Here is a 12,414-nt window from a genome sequence, read left to right as displayed (position 1 = left end):
ATCTAAATACAGTGTTCGCCACGTTTTCCCTCTGCTAGGAACTTTTGTAAGGAAATGACATTCTTGCTTGTTTCATGAGGAGCAAAGGGCAGTATTTTCAGAAATAGCTATGTGGTCCCCAAGAGAAAACATTCTTTTGCCATGAAATATACTTACCAGACATTTTGGGAAAAATTGCAACCTAAATAAGAAAGATATAACTGTAATGTGTTTGGGGTTAAAAATTATCTCAAAACATTTAGCTAGTATTTTTGAGAACAGGGTTTCTTTTATTAGAAATTAGAGACTTGTGATGAAGTAAAATGTGTCTAAAGTGATGCATACTGGTTAGAAGCAGATGGTGAACTCCGGATGACGGAAATAATTCCAGTTTTAATGGTAAATATTGTAGTTCTTGTTTTGCTTTATTTTTAATGTAGTTGGGATAGGATTTGAATGGAAGCTGACTTATAATTGATACAATTAAAATGTAGTTGAAATGAAAACATGTTCAAGTTATTAAAAGAATTACTTTCTAACTGTATATGCAACCCTTATTTCCTAACCATAATTAAGAATTGTTTGCATTTGCACATTTGGTAGTGTTTGTTTTATAGAATATATTCCTATGAGTATCATGATTAATGATTTTTAACGCATACTAAAATTTCAGGTTTATTATAAATTTTTAAGGAAATTATTTAGGTTTTTTAAAAAAAATAATCAAAATGTGTATTTTGTAGGAAGCTTTATTCACTTTTTTTTCTTAAACTATTTGAAGTTTTATGTTTAGTCTATGCACTTTACCCTTTTTTGCTGTTAATAACTTTTACAAAATAAAAATAACTTGTTCTTTTACATTAAAATGTTTGTCATCTCATGTATGCCAGATTTATTGGACTGCAGTAGTTTTAGTGCATTTTGGCTGGAATGTTTATTATGACATCACTGTAATCTATATACAGTATGTGATTTCATATGGTTTCAGTGTTAAATATTTTCATAATTATGCTAGTTTTGGCAGTTCATTTGGAACTTTTTCACATTTCTTTAATGAACATGTTTTACTTCTGGGCTTTTGAGACAACCATATGTTTCAAAAATTAATAGTGTGCTTTTAATGTTAACGTTGTACAAAAGTGTATGACTACAGACATTTTTAAGGATGTAAGCTGAACTGAAAGTAATTACAGTAAGGTTTTATTCACAGTAGTAGTCTTTTAGTATTTAGAGACGATAACATCCCCCCAAATAACAGAAGATGTCATTATAAAGATTGAATAGTGAAGTTGTTTTGTGGAATGAAACACTGTGAAGTTTGTTTTATATTAACTTAAAATGAACATAAGTTCATGTGAGAATTTTTTTCTTTATGATAGCAAATCTTTTACTTTCTCCTTGTATTGAAGTTTCAAACAAATATTTTTTCCTTTGCAATATATCACTAGCATCTGAAGCCATGTTATCTTATAAAAGATTAATATTATATAATTGTTTTGTTTTCTTGGTATGGTATTGAATAAGAATTTTTGCTGTCTAAAGGTCTTATTCTTATTCTAGTATCCTAGTAGATTGGTAAATTTAGTGATTTTCCTTCTTAATCTTGAAATTTTGTCTTCAAATATGTAAAATAGAAAAACTGAATTCCTCTCCATTCTTGTGCTATAGTTTTATTATTGATTAATGAATTATGAGGCACAGTACACCATCAGTTATCCTTTGTATTGAGCCTTTTTTTTCTTTCTTAAGAGAGGGGGAGGGTGAGAAGGAATCTTAAGCAGGCTCCATCCCCCAGCGTGGGGCCTGACTTGGGGTTCCACCTCAGAACCCTGAGATCATGACCTGAGCGGATATCAAGAGTCAGACACTTAGCCAACTGAACCACCAATGTGTCCCTATATTTTTACCTTTGATATTTCCTCATATGTATCTTTTTTTTTTTCTTTTTAAGATTTTATTTATTTATTTGTCAGAGAGAGAACACGAGCAGGGGGATTGGCAGGCAGAGCAAGCAGAGGGAGAAACATTCTCCCCGATGGGCAAGGAGCCTGATACGGGACTTGATCCCAGCACCCTGGGATCATGACCTGAGCCAAAAGCAGCTGTTTAACTGATTGAGCCATCCAGGCGTCTGTCCTCATATGTATCTTTTCTTTTGGCAGAATGTACTCTTTTATCCCCAAAACAGGAATAAGAAGATGCTAGGTGCTTTTACTTTATGACTACCCCATCTGTTTCCTCCCTGTATTGCTTGTCTTCTTGAAAGAACAATCTATGCTTATTGTTTCCGCTTTAATTTCTTTTTTACTCTTTGAACTATTTATTTACTGCTCCCACTCCTGTCTCTACTAGAACTACTAAATCTCCTTTCTTATGTGTTACTGGCATCCTAATTACCAAATCTTGAAACATGACAACTAGAATGAAAACTGAGAACATCTTTTATAGTTCTTAATGTTAACCCATTTTATTGTGCTGGTTCACGCCTGCAGCCTCAGTTCTTTCATCTTAAGCATTGCATACTTTGGCTTTACTTGACTGATCATTATTCCTTGTACATGCTACATACATATATGCTGTTTTGCTTTTGCTTACAGTTTCCGTCCATTTAGCCACCAATCTTAACCTAAAACATTCCTATACTCACTTTTAGGAGCCTGACCTCACTAGTTCTTTCTATTCCTAACTTAAACAAGAAGCACTCTGTAGAACTGGTTATATATGTTTTCAATAGGTTCTGAAATCTTTGAGGACTGGTATGAAATCTGATTTGTCTTCGTATGTCCAACAGATTAGCACAAATTAGCATTATACAAACTTGTTGAATCAAGGCAGGAAAAGAGTACTGTCTGCATTGAATATGTTTTGTTGAAGTTTTTGTTATTCATATCAAAGCCCAGTGAAACCTTTTATCTAATGTGGATAATAGTTCAGTGAACATAATTAAATAGGATGCAAAGGAGTCTAAGGATGATTAAGATTAATCATTGAGGTGATTAAGAAAACAGCTTGGAGGGCACCTGAGTGGCTCAGTGGGTTAAGCCTCTGCCTTTGGCTCAGGTCATGATCGCAGGGTCCTGGGATTGAGGCCCGCCTCGGGCTCTCTGCTGGATGGGGAGCCTGCTTTCCCCTCTCTCTCTGCCTGCCTCTCTTCCTACTTGTGAACTCTCTCCATCAAATAAATAAAGAAAATCTTTAAAAAAAAAAAAAAAAGGAAGGAAACAGCTTGGATTCTTAATTTAACACAGAAAATACTGAGGACCTTAACATTTTAACAAAAAAAAAAAATGGGGGGGCGCCTGGGTGGCTCTGTGGGTTAAGCCGCTGCCTTCGGCTCAGGTCATGATCTCAGGGTCCTGGGATCGAGACCCGCATTGGGCTCTCTGCTCAGCGGCGAGCCTGCTTCCCTCTCTCTCTCTCTCTGCCTGCCTCTCTGTCTGCTTGTGATCTCGCTGTTAAATAAATAAATAAAAAAATCTTTAAAAAAAAATGGGAAAGAGTTAAGATCCTTTTTATTTATTATTATTATTTTTTTTTCCATTTTATTTATTTTTTCAGCGTAACAGTATTCATTCTTTTTGCACAACACCCAGTGCTCCATGCAAAACGTGCCCTCCCCATTACCCACCACCTGTTCCCCCAACCTCCCACCCCTGACCCTTCAAAACCCTCAGGTTGTTTTTCAGAGTCCATAGTCTCTTATGGTTCGCCTCCCCTCCCCAATGTCCATAGCCCGCTCCCCCTCTCCCAATCCCACCTCCCCCCAGGAACCCCCAGTTTGTTTTGTGAGATTAAGAGTCATTTATGGTTTGTCTCTCTCCCAATCCCATCTTGTTTCATTTATTCTTCTCCTATCCCCCTACCCCCCCATGTTGCTTCTCCATGTCCTCATATCAGGGAGATCATATGATAGTTGTCTTTCTCCGATTGACTTATTTCACTAAGCATGATACGCTCTAGTTCCATCCACGTCGTCGCAAATGGCAAGATTTCATTTCTTTTGATGGCTGCATAGTATTCCATTGTGTATATATACCACATCTTCTTGATCCATTCATCTGTTGATGGACATCTAGGTTCTTTCCATAGTCTGGCTATTGTAGACATTGCTGCTATAAACATTCGGGTACACGTGCCCCTTCGGATCACTATGTTTGTATCTTTAGGGTAAATACCCAGTAGTGCAATTGCTGGGTCATAGTATTATTATTATTTTAATATTATTTGGTGGGCAGGAAAACAAGGTTTATTGAGCAATAGAAAAGTGATAGTACAAAGCCCCCAAGGAGGCAACCTAAGAGGGTTGCCATCTGAGTTTCTAAGTCCAGGGGTTTTCATAGGCTTGCTAGAGGGCTGTTTTAATCTGATTGACCCTCCCTGCATCTGTCATCCAATCAGATTTTTGTCACCTGTCTCTGTCATTTGGGACAGGGTGGAGGGCTTCTTCCAGGGTGGTGTAAAATCCTTTTCAGGGTGGTTTCCTCTTTGGGTGGGGGCCCATTTTCCTGCCTGCCTGCCTGCCTTCCAGCTATCCGTCATTCCCCCATCTGAAGAGGTAATCCTAACTGCTGTTAGGGAAGAAGGGCAACGACATATTGAAGCTACTTCCTGCTGGGGGTTGGGGGGCATTGGATGGGGTGGCAGTCAGGGTTCCTTTCATCCTGATCTGTCAAGGGGTTTCCTGTAGATGTCTGGTTTGACCTCCATGTGAGGCTCCATCTGAACCACCAATTGTAGTTTGAGGACCTTTATTGGTTAGTTGTCCTTAATGATGGTGGAGATCCCTGATGAGCCCCCAGGAATGTTACAGGATTTTTTCTCCGTCAGAGCCTGTTGTTCTTGGTCACGCTGCTTCAAAGAATGGAGAGTGAGTGGGCAGAGTGGTGGGCAGCGAAGCAAGGTTTATTGAGGAATAATAAAATGATTGTACAAAGTTCCCAAGGAGGGAGGGGCCCTGAGAGGGTTGCTCCCTTTCCATTTATTTTGTATTCAAATGGAGAGTGTTTAAAAATTTCTATTAGTCTTCTTTTGTGAAAGCCATATATAAGAATTTTTTTTTTATGCCATCAAGTGGTTTGTTTAGATACCAACTCAAGAAAGGAAGAATTTGTGGTTTAAACTACTTGTTATTTTTAGATGCCATTTGAGAGTGAAAATTATAAGAATTGTTCAGATAGATTTTTTTAGAGCTAAAAAATCAGAGTCTTAGCTAATTAAATTTAGTAACCATAAATTGTATATATTAAACTAAAAAACCTTTCCTAATTCTTAAATGGTGGTTGATACTTTTATTTTCTATTTTTTTAAAATAAATAGGATGACCATGAAAGCTGTGGTTCTAATTCTACCAACTGTAGTACTACTGAGAACACGAAATCATCAGTGAAACCTCGAAGAATTCAGCAGTCTGCTCCCACAGATCCTGATTTACCACCAGGTAATTTCTAATGAGCTTGGTAAAACCAAAATTTCATTTATTATTAATCATTGTTGTAACCTGTATACATACTTTCAGTATTTAGTGTCATAGAATATTTGGACTATATGTGTATGTGCATTTCCTTCATGACATAAGAACAGATTGAGTCCATAGCCCTCAAAAATGTCTTTCATTCAGATTTTGATGTTCTTTTGCTACAGATTTGTTTCTTAAGTTTCTTTCTTACATCCTGTCGAGGCATATCTTTGCCTGGATATTCTCAGTCACTGGATTTTCTCAGTCACTCACTCCCACTTTTCTGCCTTACCTAGCAGGAGGACTAATATCCTCTTTGTTCCCCTTGCTTCTTGATAAGTAGAAAAGACACTAGATTGTTCTGAGTTTCAGGAAACTATAGAAGTCACCAACAGGATCATAGAATTTTGTACCCATCTCTTTCATTTCCTGAAATTTTATTTACCTGAAATAGTAGTGGCTTACAAAGAACAGTTCCTTAGTGACTATTTAATGAGGAAGAATAACATGATCATGACATGTTAGCTCTGTGGCCAGAGTGCATTAATGCCTTTTTACTGTTAGGAGGTGGTTTTTTTAAAAAAGATTTTATTTATTTACGTGAGAGAGAGCAAGAGAGAGAGAGAGCGAGCAAGCACGAGCAGGGGTGAAGAGCAGAGGGTGAAGCAGACTCCCTGGTGAGGCAGATGGTTAACTGACTGAGCTACCAAGACGCTCCTACAGAGAAAGTTTTTATTACCATTCTCATTACAATATTTATTCTGCTTCTGATTTGAATTATAAAGGAAAAGTGGCCATGCCTTTGGTTTCAAGGTGTTTTTGTCCTGCATTTTTTTTAAGGGCCTTGCTCCTCAGAGTGTGTCCCAAGGACCAGTAGCAGCAGCACCTGATAGCCTGTTATAAATGCAGACTCTTGGGGCTTCTGGGTGGCTCAGTTGTTATTTTATCAGTCACCTCTCTTTTGATTTTATTAATCAGTCATTTCTTTTTCTCAGAGGTGTAGTTGACATTGGTACTTATTTGTTTTCTGTGCCATAAGTTTGTAGGCTTTCTGTTGGTTTTAACATGTTAATTTTTGAAAGTCTTCTGGTACCGTCTTCTAAGAGGCTGGAGTTAGATAAATCATTTCATAGCCATCCTCTCTCAGGTATGTTCCAAGTTATATTTGAATTGAACATTTTAAACTAGCATTGTAGTGATGTTATTGCTGATGCTTTATGTTCTTCTGAACGTAACAAGTCTTGGTAATCCCTCTGGCTTTAAATAGATTAATTGCTCTAGCTGGAGAAGGTGCCAGAAGAAGAAATTTTACTTCTGAATGTTTCTAATTCTCCTTAGGGTGGTGCGATTATTCCAGAACTTTCTAAATTTTTTCTCACTACTTAATTCCTTAGGAAAAAATCCTTGGTGTATTAAAGTATAAGTTAAACTGTAACTTGTTCTTATTTATTAAATGGACAACCCCTTTACCTCTCCAAATTTCTGACTGCATATCCCTTCAAAACTTTCTATACTAGCTCATTGTATTGAATTCTCTCCATCAGTATCCTGGCAAAGAATAATTGGTTTTAAGTTTAACTGTTGAGTCTTGTAACATTTCTTTCTCTTTTGAGAAATAAGATAAATTTAATGCTTCTGTCAGTTGTTGATTTCACAGATAAAAATCTATTGGCTAACCCACATGTACTCAAAGCAGGTCCCAGACTTTTAAAAGATTCTTTAGAGCCTTTATTACCATTTACATTGATAATCAGATTTGGGAAAATTGGTCTATTTTGGGGGAGCATAAAGTATAAAACTATAAAAACATAAATGTAACTGAAAAAATCCCATTTTTAGAGGCCTGAAACAGAACTGTATTCTTAACTACTCGAGGTAGCATTTGGATTAACATGTGCTTTCCTGCCTTACCTAACAGGAGGACTAGTATCCTCTCTTATACCGACACAAATCACAGTGAAGGAGTTGATTTAGGAAGTAACTGAACTTGTTGGGCAATTACTGGGAAGCAGAGCAGTTAAAGTTAATCTTGCCAAAGGGGGGAAAAAAGGATAATTTGAGAATCCAGCTGGATAATGGTAAATCATTTTATTTAAAGGTCGACTCATATGGTTATTTGAGGACTCCTTTCTGGCAACCTTATCCTGCCTGGGAACTATATTAAGGTCCTCCTATGGTAGAGATGAATTTCTGGTCTCAAAATTTTCTAGGGCAAAGATACAGCTGTGTTTACAGTTTTGAAGTTTGAGCATTTACATAGATCCAGAGATGCTTTTTGAGAACAGTTTTGGTTTTGCCAATAGTCATTTGTTCTATACCCTTGAAGGATGGGTGGCTCTTGAATATGAAAAGAATATAAGTCAATATCTGATATCCTCTTTCCAGTCTCTTTTCTTGATATCTAGAACAGTCTTTTATTACATTATGGATCCTGACCAATTAGTGCATTGGAAGAGCAATTTAGTGGGTCATAGTAAGCATTTAAAATATATGGAAAAGAATATTTCCTGAGATTAAGAGTCTCTTATGAAACTGAGGGTTTCTGGGGGTGGGGAGGGAAAGGATAGGGTGGCTGGGTTATGGACATTGGGGAGGGTATGTGCTATGGTGAGTGCTGTGAACTGTGTAAGACTGATGACTCACCTGTACCCCTGAAGCAAATAATACATTATATGTTTATAAAAAAATAAAATATATGGCAAAGACTAGAAAACCTCCCAGCATAAAGGCATATAGTAAAGTTATTAGTAAAGAAACTTGTGGTTATGTGTGCACTTGTGCTGGCTTACAATGTAATATTTCTTACTGGGAGAGAGGGTTCAAAATAGTTTGAATGTGATTTGAAGTATATGTGTTCTCTTTCAGTCAGTGATCTGTAGGCTAGGACCTTTGATTATTGCTAACAGTTTTGAATTGTGCGTTTAGCATATCCTGTAAAATATGCTGATGATTCCTACTTAGAAAGTTTAAGGATGTTTTATTTATTTATTCATGCTTTCCTTTGTAGTCTCTGCATTTTATCTCTGTAAAGTGAGACTACTTTTAAGTTAGACAGCTAGATTATTCAGTTCTTTGCTCTCTGAAGCATGCAGCCTTTGGCTTTTATTGAAGGTCATTTTATCTAAAATGACTTTAAAGGATATTGTTTTTTAATTTTTTCAGGATCTTTTAATTGTTTTTTTTTCTTTTTAAATAATTACTCATTTAAAAAAATTTCTATTTGTCTGTTCAGAAACTCAGAGATAAACTTTGTCTTCCATTGCATAGCTTCTTTTCCTTGGTTTTGTCATAAAATTATCTCTTTCCTTTTCTTTTTGCCTTTTTACTCAGAATAGATGTATACATAAATACATACAGAATTTAATAGAAATATTAAGGAAATAGATAAACTTTAAAAACCATGTTGCATACTGGGTCTGAGGTTATGATTTAGTCATCTTTGATCACCATCTAGTAAAGAGGACAGCAAGACCTGTTTTGTGAAGGGCTAATTATTAAATATTTCAGGATTTGCAAGCTGTATAATTTCTGTTGCAGCTATTCCATTCTTCTGATTTCACACGAAATAAAGCATAAATGATCAACTAATGTATTGTGCCTGTGTTCCAATGAAAGTTTATTTATAAAAATGGATGGCAAAAACCTCATTTTGCCAGCCAATAGGCATTTATATGTTTGCTACACTGCACAGAAACCAAGCTGCGCAAAATCACAGTGTTTTCTTCAGACTTCAGTAATCAGAGTCACAGTCATTGAGCTACGAAATAAGCTTCTTGAAGATTTTCTGGCTTAGCAGTCTATCTTTTTTGGGACATGGACCCTTTGAAAATCTGTTGAAAATGTGGCAGACCCACATATGCACATTTGAAACTGCGCATACCTTCAGGTATTCACATTCTTGCTGAAGTCCGTCTCTAGGCCCTAGTCCACATTTTGTGGATAAGAAAATGGAAACTCAGATATTTTGGTATATATGAGGAGAGATAGTAGTATGAAGTTAGTAGTCATTCAGTGAAAATTTTTTTCTGCAGAAAATATTGAATATGAAATGGAATATTATAGTTTGTGTGTGATGTGCATGTATATTTGAATGCTTGCCATGTAAGACTGTTAGGGTTGGTTTTCTGAAAAATCTCTTGAAAGGGAGTTTAATAATAATTGGAGAGTAAATGAGATAATTGAGGAATAATTGTAATATATCATCTCTTCAGGAACCTGAGCCAAGAATGGCAATGTCTTGTTACAGAAGATAGCATAGTCATTTCCTTTCTGTCTGTGTGTGGGGGACCACAAGATTTTACAGCTATCTGATCACTCTTTCTTTCTGGAACAATTAAGAGTAGAGAGTATCTTATGGCAAATGAAAAAGAAATGCATTTCACATCTTCTATTTTTTATGCTTTTATTGTTTTAATACCTTCCATTAACATGGAAGCTTTTTTCCCCCTCTAATAACAGTGATACATTGTGTAGGTTGTATTAACACACTGGCTAAGTTCCTAGCAGTTAGCATTAACCTAACAAAAGTGCTGTTTTGTTTACATATCAGTACAAAGACTATTCTACCACAAGCCTAGGCTTTTTTTTTTTTTTTTTTAAATAGGCTCTACGGTCAGCATGGAGCCCAACACAGGGCTCAAACTCATGACCCTGAGTTCAAGACTTGAACTGATACCAAGAGTCAGACACTACTCACTGAGCCACCTAGGTGCCCCTGTGCTTCATTTTTGGGAGACTCTGCTGTGCTCTAGGCCAGACTTGGAATTCTATTGCTTTCAGCCTTTCCAAAAGGACAGTCTGGAAAAGACCTCTTAATTTTTTTTTACCTCTTAATTTTTTACCTCTTAATTCTTTTTACCTCTTAATTCTCCCATGCTGTAAGTGATATTCTGCTCAAATTTCACTGAAGAAAACTGTTTGCATGGACATTATGTATGGCATAGAAGTCCTTATCTCACTAATAATTCTACAGTCTGGAAGGGGAAGCACAAGGATAGTCAGTCATTTCTGATATCCAGGTGTTCTTTAGTATAATGATATATTGATCCTTTTAAAAGGAGGTTATGCTTAAAACTATTCTGTCAATAACCTTATTTTGTTTATTACAGAAAAGGTGATAATTGGAGAGCTTTTATATTTCATTCAGATTAGATTGAATTTCAACATATTGCTTAGTGCAGGCTTTTCAATTTCCTAAATCTTTCTGTGTGAATGGGAGCATGCTAGAATGGCTCACTGAAGACTGTACTTGTAGTTAAAGAATGAACTGCTTAATCTAGGAATTTGTAAACTCCTAAGCACATTGCAAACCAAAGCCAAGGGGAACTCTAAGGAAGCTCAAGTAATAGTTTTTGAATACTAAAAGGAAGGAGTGTTTATGTCCAGGTACGTGTGGCTTCCAAAACACAAAGGTATCACAGGCAGTCAGAAAAGAATGAAAATGAAAGGATGGGAAATAGCATAACAGATAAATACTATCAAAAAAATCTGTCTTCACAGCATAAAAAACAGGCAAAATGAACCTTAAGGCAAAAACATTAATGGATATATGTAATAGATACTAAATTATAACAGGTACGGTTTTCCCCAAAATAGTATGATGACTGTGTATGTATCTAACAACTTGGCTATGAAATGTGATCAAGAAAACAAAATCCCCAAACTAGGTATTTGAATATCAAAATCACTAAGATTCTTTTAGTGTATACATGTAAAACTCTGCACCCAGCAGATTAGACAGTGTACATTCTTTTAATGCATATCTTACACATCTACAGACATTGTAAAAGACTTGATCAAAAAGAAAGTCTTGACAAATTTCAAAGAATCATGATCATGAAGACCATCCTCTCTGGACTGAGCACAATTAACATTAGACTATAATTACTGATAAGTTTGAATTTATCTCTACCATTTTATTGTTATATCTTTGTATGCTCTGATTGTTGTTCTTCAGTTTCCCCTCTCATGCTTACTGTTTATGTTCAGAGTCCAAAAATAGTTGTTCCATACATTCTTTCGAGGTTTTTAAGGCTACATTCAGTGGGGCAGACAGGGTGGAATATGCTTACTTCATCTCACCCAGAACTGGAACCTGTTAACATTTTGACATACAAGCTTTTAGAGACTCTCTGTGTGCGCTTGCATGTGTGCATGTGTACATACAAATGCACACATTTTTCTTTTGTAACTTGCATTCTTTAATGTTAGGATCTTCTTTCTGGGACATTAGTGTTTTTACATTATTATTTCAATCATTGGCATTTATTACATAGTGTAACTCTTCCATAGTTTATTACCAGTCCCTTTTTGTTCGATATTTTAGGTTAACTTTTATTGTCAGTTTTGTAAAATGCTTTAGCAAACATTTTTGCACACAGCTCTGTTTAGCTCCTTAGGAGAAATTCCTGTCAATTTTAGAATCCAAATTTGTGAATAATTTTAAGGTTTTGGCATATGTAGCCAAATTACCCTGTGAAAAGTTTAACAGTATTTTCTTTCAAGCACTTTTTTGGTCTAATTCAATCTTTTGTTTTTAAACATTTTTTTGAAACTTTTATGTATGGAAAATGCTATCATACATTTTATTGTTAATTGGGATTACCATTTTTAAAGCTTTTATTTAAATTCCAGTTAGTTAACATACAGTGTACTATTAGTTTCCGGTGTGCAATTCAGTGATTCAGCACTTCCATACATTACCCAGTGCTTATCACAATAAGTGTGCTCCTTAATTCCCATCACTTTTTTAACCCATCCACCCACCTCCCCTCTGGTAACCATATCTGTTCTCTGTAGTTAAGAGTCTGTTTCTTGGTTTGCCTCTTTCTCTCTTTTTTCTCCTATGACAGTCTTTTTTTTTTTTTTCTCTCTCACCATTTAATTTTCTTTTCATCACTTCATTATATAGGAAAGCTTAATTTTTACTGTTCGTTAGCTGATGAGTATTCAGTTGTGTTTTTTGAATATTCTGTATAACA

At 35.8% G+C, this 12,414-nt stretch overlaps 1 protein-coding gene across 4 annotated transcripts in view; it reads left to right on the top strand.

The window, feature by feature from the left end:
* Positions 1–12,414, top strand: part of VPS13B (vacuolar protein sorting 13 homolog B) — an 811,037-nt gene that overhangs the window by 61,059 nt on the left and 737,564 nt on the right. For all 4 annotated transcript variants that reach the window (XM_045996973.1, XM_045996994.1, XM_045997018.1 and 1 more), the window contains exon 4: positions 5,296–5,416. In XM_045996973.1, the coding sequence (XP_045852929.1) occupies positions 5,296–5,416 (121 nt within the window). The remainder of the gene's footprint in view (positions 1–5,295; positions 5,417–12,414) is intronic.

Source organism: Meles meles, chromosome 1 (assembly GCF_922984935.1).
Source record: "Meles meles chromosome 1, mMelMel3.1 paternal haplotype, whole genome shotgun sequence".
NCBI classification, from domain to species: domain Eukaryota; kingdom Metazoa; phylum Chordata; class Mammalia; order Carnivora; family Mustelidae; genus Meles; species Meles meles.
This window is presented reverse-complemented; position numbering and strand designations above follow the sequence as displayed.